Raw genomic sequence first — 18944 nt, 5'->3', positions numbered from 1 at the left:
CCAGAAAACCGGGGCCTCAGGACGGAGGACATGCCACATGCATTATGTATGCCAATAAATTCGCTTAACTTTACGACAATTTGTAGCTGCAAGCCCTGCCATAAAATTCCACTCGCTTTAAACTCAGATTAGGAGTGATAGAGATAGCCGATAGAGCGAGATGGGTGTATAGAAAGAGATGGGGCGTTCTCCATGCTCGAGAACTGTGAGCCATAATTTGATTTAGGCCCAGAACCGAGCCCTCTGAACCCAAAATTGGTTTAGCTTTCAGTATCTTTGATGTGGCTGCATACATTTTGGCGATTATCCTGAAATTATATTAGTCCTTCAGCCCGCTCTGATATTCTATCCCTGGCTGGTACCTGTTCGATTGTTATTGTTACGGGATGTGCTTCAATTAGTGCATCGTTTCGGGAGCCACCACAGCTGCACTCGAAGTACCTCAAAGTTCGGCTGGCAACCCATCGGGCAGGAGAGCAGGGAGGATGGTCCTCTTCAAAGACCGCCAGCATTTTGAATTGCAAATCCCGGCCAGGTAACCATTACTCGAGCGGCTCTTGGGGTCCTTCCGAGTACACAGTCTGAATAAAAGATGGGGTCGCTCCAATTATATGTAGCCTGCGCTGGACCCCCACCGACTGTCAGACTGACGAACGGTCAGGTGGGACGCGGTGGACTGACAGCCCAGGAGATGGATAGATGCTTCCTGGAACTGCTGGCCAAGAAACAGATGTCTGGTTGAAATTTCTGCGATTCTGTGGTGGTTTACGGTTCGGAATTAAAAAAGGCCAAGAAGCTTTTGACTTTTATCAGAGTCTTGGACAAAATCAAAGGAAATTAAAGCTTTTATATATTTTTTCATGAAGTAAGGCGTGTAATGATACCCGGTACTTGTCGAAAGCACTTCTCTTTAGGATATTAAACTTAAATAGTTAAAGAAGAACCCAAAGTAGATAAAACCTCTCTTTTAAATAAAAACCCCAAGATTTCTTGCTGTGCATGAAAAGGAAGGATGTATCCTTCTTGGCGTCTCCTTTAACTGCCATTTGTCGTTTTGTCAGGCGACTCCTTGGTGGAGGGTGGCTTGGTTGGCGCAAGGACGAGGGAAAAATGGAAGTTGCGGCTCTTTCTGCCAGCAATTTGACTTGTAACCGCACTCTTGAGTGTTGCATGCTTTTAGGCGCAACGTGAGGCAAGTTTGTTGAACCTGACAGGAGTTCCTCTTGTCCTGACGTTTGCGTTTCCTCTTTGGGCTCTCCTTGGGCCTGGGTCAAGCAACTGCCACTGCCATGAATAATTCAGCACAGGGATTTTTCTCATGTTTCTTCCTTACTGGCTAACTTATTCTTTTTTTTCTCGTTTTTTCTATTTTTGGGCGTGGCACAGTTGCCAAGTTAATTACATTTGTTGCTACGTGCTGTTGGCGATGATTGCATTTGAGAGCATCTGTGGCTGCAGCTTGCATTCTGGCACACTGGCATCCTTGCATCATGGCATCCGCTTTGTTGCCTCAATCGGAATGCGGTGGCAGTGCAAATGAAAGGATCGGGCCAACATCTCATGCATATTTATTTTGATTGCCATGTTTACAATGCATGTGGCAAGGTTAAGAGGTCGGTGCATGCATACGGTAGCTGCGGTTACTCCAAATGCACTCTGAACATGCCCCGAATGCCCTGAATAACCCCCCATTCACCTCAGTCGATCGGAGTCACAATATTTGCTTGATTAAATGGAAACCATTGTGTCGATTGTGGTGGTTTCTGGTACGTTTAAATGACACCCTCCTAAACTTTGTTTTGATTTTAATTGCATAGTCAGTATCAGGGAAAACAATAATATTATATGAGGCACAATGTCAACAACGACATGCAAATGAGGCCCAACATGTGGGCTTTTGTGCCACTAATGAGCGGTCCTTGTTTGGGTTTGCCTAAAGTCTACTTTAATAGCAAGTTTTGGTTTAAAATTTATTATTTATAGTTTCTTTAACTAAATATTCATTGAGAAAATATCGCAGGCATCAGCTTATGCCATTATGGTGCGTACACCTCATCGCACAGTCGATCAAACTTGGCATTTTCCGGTCCTGGCGCTCTCTGGGTTTCCGTTTCCATTTGGGCCCAGCCTGGCATGCCTTGGCTGGCTTTTCTTGCCGGTTTCTAAGCTTTCACAATTGACTGAACAAGAACTGCCTGGGCCACGCCCATCAGCGGTATTGTCGCTCGGCTAAAGGAGCTGCTAAAACCTGCATGAGTTGCATTAAAATTTTAATGATGTGCAACGGTAACAGGCTGAGCAGAAGAAAAGCAGTCCCGGGACTTTAGGACTCACAACTTTTCCCAAAGTTCCCTCCCCAAACTCTCCAACTTATAATGGGTGTGTGTGGGAGTGCGTGTGCCTGGGCTGCGCTTCCCTGACTTCCTCCAGCCACTTGGGGTCCTCCCTTCGCCCTGGCATCGGCACACACATTAAGCTTGATGCAGCTCCGAGATCCTTTTACTGGAAATCCTTCTCCTTTTGCCTTCTGATGCTGCAATTAAAATGCAGAAAACTTTAACACAGGCATTAAGATGTTGTAGGTGTTGCACGAAGAGAAAAGGGTGATATTTCTAGGTTATTTTTAGTCTTTGTGGGCTTTCCAAAACGGTTTCTATTTGTTCTTTTAGCGTTGGGCTGATCTCGATGCCATCGCCCTTAAGCTTTTATCGATAAGTCGTCCTTAGCCTAAGAGCTCATCTCAAAAAGAAGTCAAAGTCGGTATTTCCAATCATTTTAATTACCATATTTATATTCAATACCTTAATGGTTACTAATGATTTTTTACAGTGCATGTTGTATGCACCTTTTAGTTGCAGTTTATGGCTTGGCTTCAGTTCACTTTCTTCGGGTTGCTGCTCCTGCCCTGCTGCCAAGTGGCTGTAATGAAAATGTTGCCTTATTAGCCGCAAACTGTCTGCAAATTTCTCCCGAGACTAAATTAAACACAACTGGGGTAATCCCCTCACCCATCCCTGTGCACCTTTTAGCCGCCTGTCTGTGCCATTTAACCCATATTTCCCCCCTCGCCTTGCTGCCAGCTGATCAATTTTGATTAGACCTCGAAAAGGTCCCGAAAAAGGATTAATTATGCCATAAGTTGCAGGCGCTGGCAGGAGGAGGATGGTGGTGGTGGGGGGACGAACAGATTTTGCAATTAGCATAAGTAACAAGCAATCCGGAAACTGGAGTTACTGGAGAGCCGAGCCCGAGCATGATTTGCAGGTTTTTGTGGCCCTAAGCTCATTTATTAATTGCCAGCCGCAGAAGAGAGCGGCGGCAAGTAAGCCTACTGCTTAATGCATAATGAACAGAAAAAAGATGTAAGAACTTTGTGCCGTAAAAATGAAAATTATTATTTATGACAGGCAAGCGGAATCGAGGGCACTGGCACTGGCACTGGCACTGGTACTACTGCAGCTAATACTGATTTAAATTACCACTGGCTAATGCTGATGATGCGGCTTCCACCGCGTGGCATTTAATTTATTTGTGCGAGGAGGAAAAAAAAGGAAGGAATCATAAAAAGTGAGGAGATAGGAGCGAAAAGAGCGACCCAAAAAAAAAGGAAATAAATGGGAATGGAAAAGGAAAAGCCTGGGTGCGGCTATTGATTTTTCCTTCTACTGATGAGCTGGAACTTTTTTGGATTTGGTGGGGAACCTAGCCAGCCAGCTCCCAGGCAACACAATTGTTGCCGATTACAACGATGATGATGATGATGATGATAATGATGATGATGAGGATGATGTTGCGGTGGCCAAGGATAACGCTCCACTGCGTTTTGTCGCGTTGGCAGAAATTCCCTTTACTCGTTCGCCCAAAAATTTGTGCCAGTTGTGAACACGAAAAAATCATTAAAGACGCAAAAAATGGGTGTAAATAAATCTCCGACCAGGCAGTTGATAAAGTGGCGGGAAAAAAAGGCACAAAATTATCCGCAAACGAAGGCAAATTGGCTTGTGTCCGGATCCGTTTCCGTTAAAGGTGGAAAAAATGATAAAGCCCGTGGGAGCCGAAAACACGGCGACAGGAATTAAGCAAAAGTCGCGTTCCCAGGACTCAAATGACAGCACTGAGCTTGATAAATGTTCAGGGGTTTTCCCGCATTTTCCCGCTGCACTGCACTGCACTGCAGCTGCCAATTAAGTGCCAAATTATGCCAGGGACGGTGGCAGCCAGCACTGGCAGTGGCAGTGTCAGTGGCAACGGCGATGGACAAAAGGATGCAACAGTAGAGTGTTGACAACAAAAGGATGTTGTTCGTCGTGGCTCTGAAGAGTTGCTCGGCAAGACACACATAATAGAAATGAACAAAATCCAAGAACCATCCAGAAAGCAAGGCCACGACACAATTCCCTTTGTTGCGAGTGAAAGTTTTGCAACTCTTGAGATCCTGGGTCCTTGTTGTTTTCGTTTTTGGCCAAAAAACTTTTTCAATTTGCTGCAAACGAAATGGACTTGCCATGATTCTTGTTGCTCATTTGTTGCGTTTAAAAAGCAATTATTTGCCATGAAGAGCTCAGCAGCATAATCCAAATAGAGGGGGGGATGTACTTGTTTTCGGGGCCGTTTGCAGATACAAGAACCCTTTTCGCCTTCTCATTGGATTATTCGCTGTGCTGCAATCTAAATGTAAATGGGCAATTGGAAAATAATAACACGGTTGTACGGAGAGAGAGAGAGTCCTGAGAAAATGGAAAATGATATCCTAGCCAGCTTAGAGCTTGTCCATCCTAGCTATCTCTCTATAAATGTATGTATCTGTATCTGTATCTGGTTGGGGGGGAAAATGCTATACAGAAAGGTGGAAAAGTAGTTGGGAGGAAAGATGGGGCAAAAAACAAAAGCGTAACGAAACGAATTTTCAATTTCGTTGTCTAAATAAAGCCGTAAGTTATACTCCAGCTGGAAAATTGAGTTTGCTGAGTCGGCTTTCCACCGTAGGATACCGTCCTACAACCCCTACATTCTCTGGAGGCCAAAGTTGCAAGTGCATGTAAATAAATTAGGATTCCCCATTCCTGCCGAGCACAGATTCCTTCAAGCAATTATTGAGCAATGCCATGCCAATGCTGGAAAAACAAAGCTGAGAACACAGGCCGAGGCTATCAATTTTCCTGGCAACTGGGAACTGTGGCTTCCCTTCGTCTCTATGCCACTTTTGGCCCCTTTTGTTTTGTTGGGAAACTTTGGCCATTTCCTGCAGAAATAGCCATGCAAATGCTTAGCAGGCCAAGCTGAAAATGTAACATTCACAATCCGAAATTTGTGCTAAAGTAGGTGGTGCTGGTGGGGAGGGCCGAAAGCGGGCCAATAGGGTCGGAACTGTTACGTACATCTGCAGGCCAAAGTGGGGAAATGTCGGCCAAAGTGAAAACCCCAAACAGTAAAAACTTGCTCTGGACGAGGATTTTTCGCCAAATGTTTCTCTTCCGGCCGCCTGGCAACTCGGTCAACTCAAGTCACGCACTTTGCGAACATTGTCAAATCGACAATTTACTCGTTAGGCGAACTTTTGCCACAAACTTTGCTTCTGAGATGTCCTGCAAATTGAAAGCTCCTTGTATTTAGTTTCTAAATTTATTTACAAAATAGTGCCGTGCCAGGATTTGGCAGGGATTTGTCCCAAGGACGACATGTGGGTGGTCTTAAGTCTGTTTTATGACGGCACTGCTGCAGCACATTCGAAATGGAATTCCAGGCATTAATTATGCTTACAGGGAGATGGGATTTTGGAGAAAAGTTTCCTCCTCATGGCCATGTCAGGCTCGGATGGCTGTGATGTTTGGCGAAAAGTCGAGAAAATGCACTTGGCTGTTGTTTATGCATGGAACGTGCCATGCAACCATACTCCCAACTCTCTTATTGTTTTATTTTCGCTATATCCCTGCCTTTCCTCCATTTTCTACTTATAGTTGACTGACACAATTTTCCCTCATTACGGAGAAGCCCCAAAGGTTGCTCCTTGGCCCGGCTCCGCACAACTTCTTTTGTCTTTCCAGTCTCCCAGTTTTGTTTGCCAAGTTTCCAGCTATCTCCCCCCTGGTGAGATAGTTACGGTGCGTCTTCGGAGTCTTTGAACTTGGCAGGATAAGTTTTTTTAAACGCTTTATTGAAACAATTTCCGTTTTATGGAAATTCTCGCCATTTTGCAGAAATATTTCATTTTCGCTGTCATATATCAAAATGGTGTCAAGCATACGCCATGTTGGCCAGCCAAGGAAGCTACCCCTGCTGGAGCTACCCAGTAAATGCAAATTTAATGCTGCATGCAGTCAGCAAAAGCATCACCATCAGCATCAGCTTAAGCATCCCATTCCGTTTTCGGTGCTGCTCCTCCTGATGGTGGCAGCAGGTGGCCACGATGAAATGACATCATTTAAATTCATGCATGACCCACATTGCACCTCTGAGTGGCGGCGAAGCATATGCTTCCTGGCTTCGGCCAGAGCCAGAGCCTGGGCCACCCAACCAGTGCCAGGTGGGGCTCCTTCTTAGCATTTGCCTTGTGTTTTATTAACAAAGCAATTTATTGCATAAATTCACACTGCACTTTGGATGGTTGGCCGCACTTGCCGCAGGATCTATCGATCGCAGGGGGGGTGGTGTCCCCTGGGCAGGAAAACTTTTCCCGTAAACGTTTAATCGAGGCCAGTGGTGTGCTTTTTCGCATGAAACTGCAGTTTTTATGGGCATGCTTGGCTGGGTTCATTAAAGACCCAAAAAAGTATGCAACAAATGCTGGAAGGCACGCTCGTGCCAAGTCATGTGAGAGGCGGCCACTCGCCACTTCTACTTACAGCCATGCCCCATTTTGCTGACTGCTAATTGCTGCATAAATCAAGCGGCAAAACAGCGACCCACCAGAGGCACCACCAACGACTACGACGAGGACGACGGCGGCGCTTTAAATAAACTCGGCCAGAACGAAAGTGTTGCACAAGCGGCACAAGCAGTTTTTTTTCCGCTTTTTTCACTTGCCCCATGCTTTATGGTTCTTTGGCCATTTCCCTCTCCAAAGCCCCCACCACCCCCCGCGCTGGTGGGATATTTATGAACGCTTTTGGTCAAGCGTTTGCTTGCCAACTGTCCTGGCCAGGATGATATATGCTGCGGTGTGGGTTTGCTTTCGGTGCGCAACACTGCGTATACGCAATACACAAATATTTTAATTAAATTTCAAACGGAACGAAATATGAAACGAAAGCAAACAGAAGAGCAGAGAAGAGCAGGAATACGCCGAAAAATGAAAACGTATTTGCCAGGATAATGGAGGACTCACTTATTTGTGGGGATTTTATTTTGGAAGGTAACCTTAAAAAGGTAAACTTGAATCTTAAAATGGAAAATAAACCTTAAAATCTGAAAATTATTAAAATATATTATCTTGAAAGCCTTTCTCTTCGTAGCCATATACTTTTTCCACCCACTGTAGTCTCTTTTCGTTTAAATCCCCATGTGGAAAAGAAATTGGGCCTTGGGGCTTGTGTGCTTTCAATTTTTGGGTTCTGGCATGTTTGTTAATCCACCGAGCGAATGAAATAGTAACAAGAGCTTCCAGCTCTGTTTGCCAAATTTAATTTATTCTCCAACAACAGTGAGTTACAATTATTCTTCCACAGCACTCACTCAATTGGTACTCGTCCTCATTAGTCACGGCCGTTGTCAGTCTTGTCTATATTTTGATGTGTACTTATGGACATTATAGTGATATCGGGACGGGTGTCAATGCTGGGGGGTCAACAAGTGTCGCCCTGGCTGGCCAAGTGCCAGGACTTGGCTCCAAAAACACGACTTTTATAGGACATTTCATAACGCGTGAAGAAATTCAATTAAGTTGCTGGATTGGGAGTGGAAATGGGACTGGGAGATGGAGATCTCCGTCCGTGTTTCTATTTCGGCCAGTGTTTTTATGGCCCCAACAAAGGGCCAACGAAATTAAAGTCAATAAACAAGGCCTGGCGTCTGCGGCTGGGAATTGTCTCTGTCATTCTGTTGTTGGCCCACGGCTGTCTCTGGCCAATTGGTTTTTGTCTGGTTCAGTTCGTTTTGGTCTGGTCACAGTTGTTGTTCTGGCACTCTCGGTCCTCTGTCCTGTGTCCTCTGTCCTCTGTCGATGCGATGTGTGCGGTTTCTGTTCTCGTTTTGGTGCGAATAAACCGCAAAAACCCGTCATAGTTGTCCCTCAGTCAGACACGAATGTGGGTGGGACATGACCCAGGAGACCGAAGCCCTCTCCGCCCATTTCCCACCCCCTGAGATGTGAATGTGGAACAACTCAAGGACATACGGGCCGTGCATAATTTTCATTGGCAAATACACAGATGCCATAGTCGTTGGGCCTTATTAGGTTGAAGGGCCTTTTGATGTGAAAAAAATAGAAGAGAAATTTGAATTTGAAAAGAAATTGTTCTTGGAAAGTAATATATTTAAAAGAGGCTTGGCTAGATGGCCTGGAATTTAATCGAAATAAGAGTATAAACATTTCTATTGTCCTATTGCAGATTCACGACGATCTAGAGAAAGATCCGGACTACTCTGGCTCCGGCTTTGGACCCGATGACGAGGACGCCGAGCCCGACCACCATTCGCACGGTTCGCACAACTCGCAGCACTCGCAGAACGGAGCCGGCGGCGGTGCCAGCATAAACAGTAAGCATAACTCGAACGACTTCAGCAAGAACGGCAAGAATAGCAACAGCGACCTCATCTCGAGTAGATACAACAATAATAATAATCACAATCAGATCGACAACAGCCAGAATATCAATCTCAATAATAATAATAATAATAACCATCAAACGAATAGTGGCACAATCATTGGTAGTAGCACCACAGCGAACAATAACCACAATATCAACATCAACAGCCAGAACGGCATCATCAGTGGTAGTGAGATCGGTGGTCATAGCACTGGCATTAATTCAATCGGTAAAGATCAAGCTAGTACTGTTACATCTTCAACTCCAGCTACTACTCTATTCACTCTCAAATCCAAACACAAGATCCCAAAAACAGTAACAGCTACAGTTTCAGATACAGATACAGTTACAGATACAGATACAGGCACAGTTACAGATACAGATACAGATATAGTTAGGTTAGAAGCTAATTTAGTTAATAGTCAATCATACACAACAACAACAACAACAAACACACCAACATCAATCGCATCTCTATATCCTTCAGCAGCTCATACACCAACAGACACCTCATCCACAATCTCGACACCAACGACTGCGAATTGGAACACAACCACCACAACAACGACCACCACAGCAACGCCAACCACCACCAGTGCATCATCTCCAACAACAACAACAGCAGCAACCAACAACAACAATGGGCCAACCAACTCCATTTCTGGCCAGAGAGAGAACGATACCGATATCTTTCGTCAACCCGAAATGCCCATTTTCGATCCCCATGTGGACACCGAGGGCAGTGGTGATAGCCATGATGACGACGATGACGACGGCGACTTTGATGCTGACAACGACAACGACAACGACGACGATGGCGATGGCGGCGATGACGAATACGATTATGCGGACCGCAACATCGATGCTCCTGGCACGAGGACTGACGACGAAGTGAAGCCAGAGGACGAGATTCCCACGAACAACCACGACTTCACAGACTTTGACAAGGATACCATCGACCTGGACGAGGATATCAAGAAGGAGGACGTGGTCCCGGATGTTGGTGGTGCTGCTGGTGGTGCTGTTGATGGCGTTTCCACCAGAACCGACTTTGGTCCTGTCATTGGCCGTGGCAACGATGGAGGTTCGAACCCAGAGCGCGAACGTCAGTGGTTTTTATTTTTCAACTTTTACTTTTCTACTTTTCTTACTTTGTATCATCTTGTTATCCAAATCCGTACTTTTATTTATTATTTGTTGCTTTTATTTGTTTGTCTTATCACATTTATTACCATATCCTGTGTTGTCCTTTCTGCACCGTCCTTTGTGTTTTTGGAGAGCAACTGCACCTAAAACCCCATTGCTTACCAGCAGTGCAGCTCTTGGCTTTACTTGTACATGGCCTGGAACACTGTGCCTTGGCTTTTGTTTAAACTACATGAATTAGTATTATTGCTATTTATTTCTGGTATACGTATTTGCTTTTATACTTTAGCGATTTAATTTGTGGTCTATTTGCTTTGCTTCTGTTATGTAGCTCCTAACACGTGCACTTTCAATTCCAAGTATTTCTTAGTTAAATTAAGTTGTAAGTTCTGGTTTTCGGTTTCTATTATTTTGTGTGGCGTGCTCCGAACAGTCTACGGTCAACGCAGCGGGTGTCCCGAAAAACTTACTCCTCGGACAGTGTCCCAATACCACATTATTACCAAAAAAAACATTCATTTCGGCCCTTGTCCAATTCATTGAATCATTCCCCTGTCGGTTTCTGTCGTTTATTCGATTGGAAGCCACCCGCAGAGCAGCAAACTTTAGTCTACTTTAAGCTAGCGCTAGTCTAGAAGTAAGTCGAGTATTTTAAGGATAGTTTAAAAGCTTTTAACGTGACAAATGGCAAGCAAACAGGACAAACAACGCCGGACCAGGGCCAGACAAAGACAATGGCAGTGACACAGCCAAAGCCAACTGCAAAGGCAAGCCAAACAATCGATTAAGCTGCAAACAGGAGGAGCACTCCATCAGGGATTCGAGGGTGCAAGCGGATTTACCAAAGTGAAGCCAGGGCGGAGGCGGGGGCGGACTAGACATTTTGCAATTCCTTGCCCTAGGCATAAAGTTCCATTAACAGTGTTGAATGCCCCGCCTCCTCCCATAGTACTCCTCCATGGGTGGAATGAAAATCGCCTGGAAAATCGCACTAAGCCGCGCAGTGATTTTCTGTGCTTTGCGTTTCACTTGCCGTACTTCGCCAGGCACTTCAAATGAAAAATCACCCAGAGTCCTGGCAGTGGCACAAGGCACGGCTCCTCCAGTTACACTCTCCGCATCCTGTCCAGCCTTTTGGTGTTCGAAGCCTCCGCGTAACTGTAGCCGTTTACTTGAGGCATTGTTGCTCCTGCAATGACTTTGTGAGAAGGACACTGGACAAAATACTATAGGGCTTCTATTCTAAAACTAATTTATGGAGATAGTATTTAAAAAAGGCTATTTTTCAGAGGGTATATATCAACTAAAGTTTACTTTTTCTTACAATTTAATATTTCTTCTCTTAAAAAGCTTAGTTTATGGCCAAAACTGAGTCTTCAGTGCAGTGTCAGGCTGTGAAACATTCGGCCTAATGGCATCGGCATCGTGGGTGTGGTGGTTCTTGTGGGCTTATGGCTTTGATGTTTGCTTTGCAATTGCCATCGCCAGCCACCAACCGACATGTCTGAGCCAAAAACACAAACATAATCAATATGGCTGGCTGACACACACTGTGAAGGCAATAATTTTGCCATAATTGCGCGCAGTTGACCTCTCCGAGTCACTGGTAACCCAGTCCCTTGCGAAATCCTTCGTGTGAGTGCAAAGTGCATTCTGCCTTCAGATCCAGATACAAACACTACCTTTTTGGCAAAGGAGGAGAGGGGGGACCTGGTAGCCTTATTGGCTCAGGACAAACAGAAGGCAGACAATCAGTTCGATGGCAAGACATTGAAGCAATCTGGAAGAGAAATCCATTTGCTTTTGGAAATCGCATTGAAGAACAAATATTTATAGCTCCATGTGCCAGTCAAAGCTCCAAAGCACTCCAGCTGCTATTGAGAAAACGTCCGTATGGGAGTGATTTGCCCAGGACCTATGTACGTCCTGCACACACATATAAAATCAATTTAAGGCGGTTTATCCGCGAGGGCCTCTTCGTGGAGGGCTCTCGTGGGCATTACCTAATTAATATGCCGCCCTGCTAGGAAGGGCGTGTGTGAGTTGGTGCTTCGACGCAAAGAAGTACGAGTACAAGGAGCTAAACAAGCAATTTGTTTGTCTTAAGCCCCTGCCTGGGGTGGGGAATGTGTATAACAAGGATCCAGGCGGGCAAACAATGGCTCAGCAAAGAATAAGGAGCCCAAGCACACACATATTGAGGGGAGTCCATAGCGGAGAAAGCCAAAGAACAAATGTCAATTAAATATAATTTAAATTCGCGCTGTTTGACAGCCAATTGGCATTAAATTTTGCTCTTTTCCGCTGCTGTCACTCGACTGTCAGATTCAGGGAACGAAAATAATTGCATACTCAGAGCAGCGAGTTCTAGACTCGGCAGTAGGGAAACTTTTTTCATTTCGGTTGACAACTTTTCTCCGGGGGCTGCTCATTAGCGTGAAATTAGCCCATTCCTCGTATATGTCAGAGGGCGTGGCAGTATTTCACATATAGTGTATATCCTTAAAAGTAATGTAGTTAGTTATAAGCCCCAAAGTTTAGTGTAAGTTTCCCCCTTTGTAGTCATCGCAGCTCGACTAACATTAAGCCTTGTAAATATTGCATAACAGCTCATTAACACACCCAACACACACTCTCACACAACGTATACCCTCCCCACACACACTGGCTCACTTAAATCAATATTGACACTCGAATCAATTTAATTGAATGCCTCCTACAAACACAAAACAACAAAACATAAAACAAAACAACAATCTCTGTCTCTCACTCTCTGCGTTTTGTTTGATTTTGCTTGCACGTCATGGGCATAAATGGATTTCCCCACCATCGCTATCTCATTCTCACCGAACTGTTGCCCTCTCTTTCTCCTGAACAGCCGGCGCAGGTGGCAACAGCAACGTCCACGCCTTGGACCCCAACACGAACGTGAACAGCCAGCCCTCCGACACAAAGAGCACCGATCACAGGGGCAACGGCAACGAGGTTGTCATCATGAGCGAGGACGATCGCACGTCGAGCTTCTTCTCGCAGCCCGGCATTCTGGCTGGTAAGTGCTTACAAGGATACTAGCATAGTCATAAGGATAAGCACTTACATTTTTATGAGAAAGACGTCATTAGAAAGTAGTTTTCTTCCTTCTCAAATGTGTAGTTTTCAAAAACATCACTCATACGCAGCGTTGTCACTTCTGGGTTTTCTTAATATTTTGGTCATTTTGTAAAGATATTCCAAAATGTTCAGAATCAATGTCAATCAGTTGAAATAGAATCAATGTTTTATAAAATCTTAAATGGCTTACCTTTTCAAATGGTTTTGAAGCACATCACTCATACGCAGTGTTGACTTTCCTTCCGTGTGAGTTTTTGTGCTTTTGCTAAATAAAATTCAAAAGCAGTTGATGATAAAAACAAAATCATTAAGCAGGCATTACTTGTTTTTAAATTAAAGAACACTTAAAGAAAAACAATAATAAGAAATCTTAAGAAATCAGTCCAACGTTGCGTATGAGTGATTTTTAACATAATGAGTCCAATTTTAATGGTTTTTAAACTAAATAATTGCATTTTCTCGTAACAGCTGTCATTGGCGGAGCCGTCGTTGGACTGCTCTGCGCCATACTGGTGGTAATGTTCATCGTCTACCGCATGCGGAAAAAGGACGAGGGATCCTATGCCCTGGATGAACCGAAACGCTCTCCGGCCAACAATTCGTATGCGAAAAATGCGAACAATCGCGAGTTTTACGCCTGAGATAATGGCACGTCGCGCAGGTATTAAGTTGGCCACGACTGCAGGAGAAAATCAAAGGGATAGACTCCGGGTCTGGGTGTGGTGAGGCGATGCGGAATGGAGCGGAGGCGATGGAGTCGGGGGAGCTCAACTGGATACACTGTGCGGAGTGGTAGTGCAATGCCATCAGCAACCCACTAAACCATGGATAACTCATCGGCAGCAGAAACAACAGCAGCTAGAACTAACACAACAAAAATTGAAAATCTTTCAAACATTTTCAAATCATACAATTTTTCGTGAGGGGTAAAAATACTAACTAATAACAACCAACCAACCAACCAATTTGGAGATATAATAACGAAGAAAATGAAAAACTTACCTGTAAGTTAAAAAAAAGCATACACATCGTCAGACAAAACGATTCTCTGCGTGTGTGGATGTGTGTATGCAAATTTTCTAATTAAGTAAGTTTTAAGCAACAACAAACAAAAAAAAACAAAAAACGAAAAACAAAATGGAAAAAACAAACAAAAATATCAAGTATAATTGCAATGAAATCATGCGAAATTTAATATATAAATAATATATTATATATATATAAATATATAAATAGTGAAACCAATATAAGGGCGGGCAAAATTAAGCGAATTAATTATGAATTACGAGTATGTAGAGCAAAGGAGCAGGAAGAGACGAAGGAAGGAACTTGAATAATACCTATTATAATAATAATAATAATAATAATAATACACACACACGCGCATTCAACTACATAGATGTAAAGGCCACTTTCGTGCATATTGAATATATAAATGTATTGATTATATATGTTAGCTGAATAACGAAAGCGAATTGGATACATCACGGTTATCTCTCTCAAATCTCGATAGACCCCTCTTCGAAGCCCCATAACTGATTATTTCCATAACCAATTCTCACCATAGAACAGCAACAAACAAGTCCATTGAAAATAAAAATAAATATAATTACGAATTACGAATTGTGCGGCACATAACAAACGGAAATCGATGCATAAATGTTTTTAAGTTAATACATAAGCAAACTATGTAATTATTAGTGTAATTCCTAAAACGATGAAGAAAAAAACAAAACGAAAAAGCGACACTCTGAACCTTCCTGGCAAAACCAAAAACGAAAACAAAAAAAATTAAGAAACTTAAATGAGGACAACAATTTCTACTTTTTTCTAGAAAACATACAAACAATGAAACAAAAACACAAAATCTTTGAATATTTATTGAATGAAATTAAAGGAAAATGGTATAGGAAATGGAAAATGAAAATGAAAATCGTTATAAAAGCAATTGTACATTAATTTTGGGTTTCCCATTGGGTTTTTCGAGTTCAACGAGATATCCTTCGCTTGACTCAACTGCTTCTTCCATGGCTAAGAATCAAAATCGGATTAAACGCATTGATTATTGTGCATTTATTTAGTTTTTACGTTCGCTGTCAATGACAATTGTTTAGTTTTGCAAGCAAAATACAAAATGCGAAGTACGAACAACATCGATAACAACCGACAACAGCCACAGATCATCCACAAAAACATGCAATAGCGAAAATTTATTGTTAAGTTTACAAGGCAAAAAAAGCAACAACAACAACCACAAAAAACAATTAACATGACAGCAGTCGAGCAATATAATGTTACTCCTCCTCCAGTCCCCTTAACACACACACAACGTACACTCCAACCTCTTAATCAACAAATTAGCTGCAATACTTGTTTAATTGTTAGTCAACCAATATTCTCTCCAACTCTCATGCCATATTTTCATTGCGAAAACAAAAAGTTATGAAAAGAAAAACAAAAATCGAAAACTAATATATATCATATAAGTATATAATTAGCGACATAAATCAATTGTGTGTGTAATTGTGTATAATGCATAAATAATAAATTAAAAATACTCCTACTTTGAGAAGCAAAAAGGCAAATTTCCAACAGCACCACCCTATCCTCTTTCCTATTGAAACTGAAACTGAAACTTACAAAACACATACCACACACACAAAAAACGAGCAAAAATTTAAACAAAAAACCACAGAGAGCCAGAACAGCAACAAGAACTTAACATTTTTCTGACTACAACTTTTTCTACACTGTAAAAAACGCAACCGCATCTTTTTTGATATGTATGGTACACGTACTATGTTTGTTCCACTCTCGACCCATAGTACGTTTTTGTCAGATTTTACACATCAAGTTTTTTTGCTCTTTTGTAAGCGTTTAGTTTGTTAGTTTTTTAAAATGCGCTGAATGTACTGAGAAATTGGTTTTGATTTGCTAAATAAAACTGGTATGAAACTAATTTAAAACAAAGTATGGATGGTATTTTTATTGTCTGTTTTACAAGTTGGCTTTCATGAGGGGCTTCAGGTACGTTTCAAAGGACCTCTGCACGGGTTTCTGGTTCATGGTACTCCTCTTGGCCGAATCGAAGAGCCTGGGATAGATATTCCCGTCGTAACTGCCCAGCACCGAGTTAAGGACCCGATCGTGGAAACCAAAACCATCGCAAATGGCCACTGCATTGGGGCGGAGCTTCTCCAGAGACACCTCCAGGCGTGTCTGCAGGGATCTCAGATCGGCATCAGTGAGGTTAATAAACTGGTATCAAAGTATAAATGGTTAAAAAATTAAGGTTAAATTATTTATGGTTGCAAGTACTCACTCTCAAAATATCATTTAGGTTGTTGAGCAGAGTCTGGACCAGGAAGAGTTCTAGGACATTTTCCAAAACCTGGTTAAGGGCCGGAGAACGCTTTTGGGCCTTGGGACCTGTGATTTGATTCAGGAAGGTCTGGCACACGAATTGACGACCATGGAGCTAAAATGGGAATATTATAAAATATTACGTTTAAAGGAGAACTTATGGAAAGCTACCTCAGCAGCACGAGCCAGCTCAATGCCAGTATTATTAGCCGCCACTCCCTGGGATTGTCCACTAGCCATACGAGATGCCAGATTCTCGAAAGCAATGCGAGTTTTCCTAAAAATAATTTAAATAAAATATTTAAAAGACAAACCACATCTCAAACGAAACTTACTGCGCCGCCGTGAACTGCAAAGCCTTAATGATGCACTGCCAGGAGTTGTCCCACTTGGGGAACTCCCTCAACGCCATGGAGCTAGCAAAGTAGCTGTATGAGGAAGACACTGGCTTCTTCTCCAAGAAGGCTGCCCAGGCCTTGACCAGTGCACGACCAATCTGCAGAAGGAGTACTGTGTTCTCGCCTTCATAGGTGTAGGCAGCCACAGCATTTCCGTAAATATTGCTCATGTTGGCGGCAGTCAGATAGCCATGACCTCCAGTGGAGAGACGCAGCTTTTCAATGCCAGCACATCCATCGGTGGTACAAAGGACCTTCAGGGCGCAGGAGAGGATATGCATGTCCGGCAGGCGATCGAATTTGCCATTGTTGGCCTCCTGGACAGTCTGGGCGTACATTTCCCACATGTACTCGGCAGCCAGGTGATACGCCATGCCATTGGCAATCTCGGGGAAGAGCTTCAGGCGCTGGGTGACATGGTCGATGATCTGGGGCTCTGGTTGGCTAAAGTGGCGAAGGAGTTGGTCATAATAAGAAACCATCCCAGGTTCAAATACTCACTTTTCTTCAATGGGACTTTGCCGTCTTACGGCCGAATACCTGGTGGCAATTGTGGCCGCCTCCAGGAGCAGTGTAGAGTTCAGGTTGACAATCAGACAACGGGTATAGACCATGGTCAGGTAGTTAACCCTCGATACCGGGCTCGCCTTGAAGGTGCCATTTCTCTCGACTTTGGCAAACTTCATCAGCATATTAGAGCGGGGAATTCGAACATTTTTGAGGCCCAGGAAGCCTTGGTTCACAGCCACCATGCCCAGCTTCTTGCCAATCTCGCCAATGTCCACGCCAGGCAGAGGCATGTGCGTCTCGGAATCTCTCAGGGGAACAATGAACATCTGAATGCCATAATGAACATTGGCAATGTACAATTGAGCCACAACCATGGCGTGGTTGGCTGTGTGACCCACTAAACCAGCAAGAAATAAGGTTAATTAGTCCATCTTAACCATAAATATATTAAGATCCAACTTACAGCCTCCTGGCCACCACTTGTAGGCCTCCAGATTGGGTGTGTTTAGCACAAACTCATCGGATTTGGGGTCAAAGTCCGCACGAGTGGCTATACCTCTCACATTGGTTCCATGGGCCAGCTCCGTTTGAGCATAGGTACCAATAATATTACAGTTCTCCGCCGCCTTGCCCCATTTCTTCACCTGTTCAGGTGTGCCCTGACCCTTGATCACGTCCACAAACATGGTGATGTGGGTGGCCAGCGGGTGGTTGGCTGGGAAGAGGCCATGGCTCTGGACATTAAACAGCAAGCCCCTGAAGAAAACCACGATAAGATATTGGGGGAACCACTAGCCACCTGGTTTACTTACGGCCAGATATCATTGCCGCCAGGATTGATCTTGTTCTGGAGAGCCTTCAGCTTGGCAGCAGCCTCGGCCACCTTCTTCACACTGGAGTTGTAGACATCTTCGTGGGACATGTACTCATGATTGAGACCATAGCCATCCTCCAAGTCGCTGAATATGGCCTTTTCTGAATAAGAAATAGTAAATAAGACAATGATTGAACTTTGAACTTTCGTCACTGAAAGTTTTCCATCAAACTCATTAGTAGTCTTCGTGGCCAATAAAGTCTTGTCGGCCCGTCAACACCTGCTGATGGTGGTACCAGATAGGGAATTTGGACTGTAGCCGGCCCGGTTATCACCTGGGCGTGGATGAGCCCCTTTGCCCTGATAAGAACTTGTCTCTCGTTGCAATTGGCTTATCAACTAAAAATGCCTCGACATGGGTATCATTAGCAATCATTAGTGATATAGCAACAAAGCTAATACCCGATACAACAATGTATAAATATTTTTGGACTTTGCGGCCATTAGATGAACTGTTTGGACCTAGATTTTTTTAGGTAGGGCTGACAGATCCCACAGTCTTTGTTGTTGTTTTTAATTATTCTAAGAGACTTACCAATCTCCCGCTTGGTCTTGAGCTTGTCTTGACCTCCCTGCCACCAGGCTGCGAACTCTTCAACATTGAACTCGGCTCCAGTGCGCTCTTTCTGCAGATCGGGATTCACAGTGTTTGGTATAAGGTTCTTAATGTCCGACATTGTAACTTTTATGCCAAAATATTTACAAATTATTTACAAAATATTTAAGGTTGTGGAGCTGCTCCAACCATCAGCTGTCGGCCCAACGCGAATACAGAGCGAAACACCATTTTTGCGGGAG

General features: G+C 43.7%; 2 protein-coding genes across 4 annotated transcripts in view; one reads left to right on the top strand and one right to left on the bottom strand.

Moving 5' to 3' along the window:
• Positions 1-15586, top strand: part of Sdc (Syndecan) — an 88348-nt gene extending 72762 nt beyond the window's left edge. Inside the window, exons 4-7 of one of the 3 annotated variants that reach the window (XM_070279256.1) lie at positions 8547-8973; positions 9232-9849; positions 12769-12939; positions 13470-15586. In XM_070279256.1, the coding sequence (XP_070135357.1) occupies positions 8547-8973; positions 9232-9849; positions 12769-12939; positions 13470-13642 (1389 nt within the window). In that variant the 3' untranslated portion in view covers positions 13643-15586. The remainder of the gene's footprint in view (positions 1-8546; positions 8974-9231; positions 9850-12768; positions 12940-13469) is intronic. The other 2 variants (XM_017231647.3, XM_017231646.3) reach the window with 2 other exon arrangements.
• A 400-nt stretch (positions 15587-15986) lies between these two features.
• Positions 15987-18907, bottom strand: Acox57D-d (acyl-Coenzyme A oxidase at 57D distal). Its single transcript, XM_017231642.3, has 8 exons — positions 18682-18907; positions 18085-18247; positions 17736-18028; positions 17264-17669; positions 16700-17206; positions 16536-16641; positions 16324-16479; positions 15987-16259 (listed from the first exon to the last, which is right to left on the bottom strand). The coding sequence occupies exons 1-8, from the start codon at positions 18821-18823 to the stop codon at positions 15999-16001; spliced, it is 2034 nt and encodes a 677-aa protein (XP_017087131.2). The 5' UTR covers positions 18824-18907; the 3' UTR covers positions 15987-15998.
• Between the last annotated feature and the right edge of the window lie 37 nt (positions 18908-18944).

Source organism: Drosophila bipectinata, chromosome 2R (assembly GCF_030179905.1).
Source record: "Drosophila bipectinata strain 14024-0381.07 chromosome 2R, DbipHiC1v2, whole genome shotgun sequence".
Taxonomy (NCBI): Eukaryota; Metazoa; Arthropoda; class Insecta; order Diptera; family Drosophilidae; genus Drosophila; species Drosophila bipectinata.
This window is presented reverse-complemented; position numbering and strand designations above follow the sequence as displayed.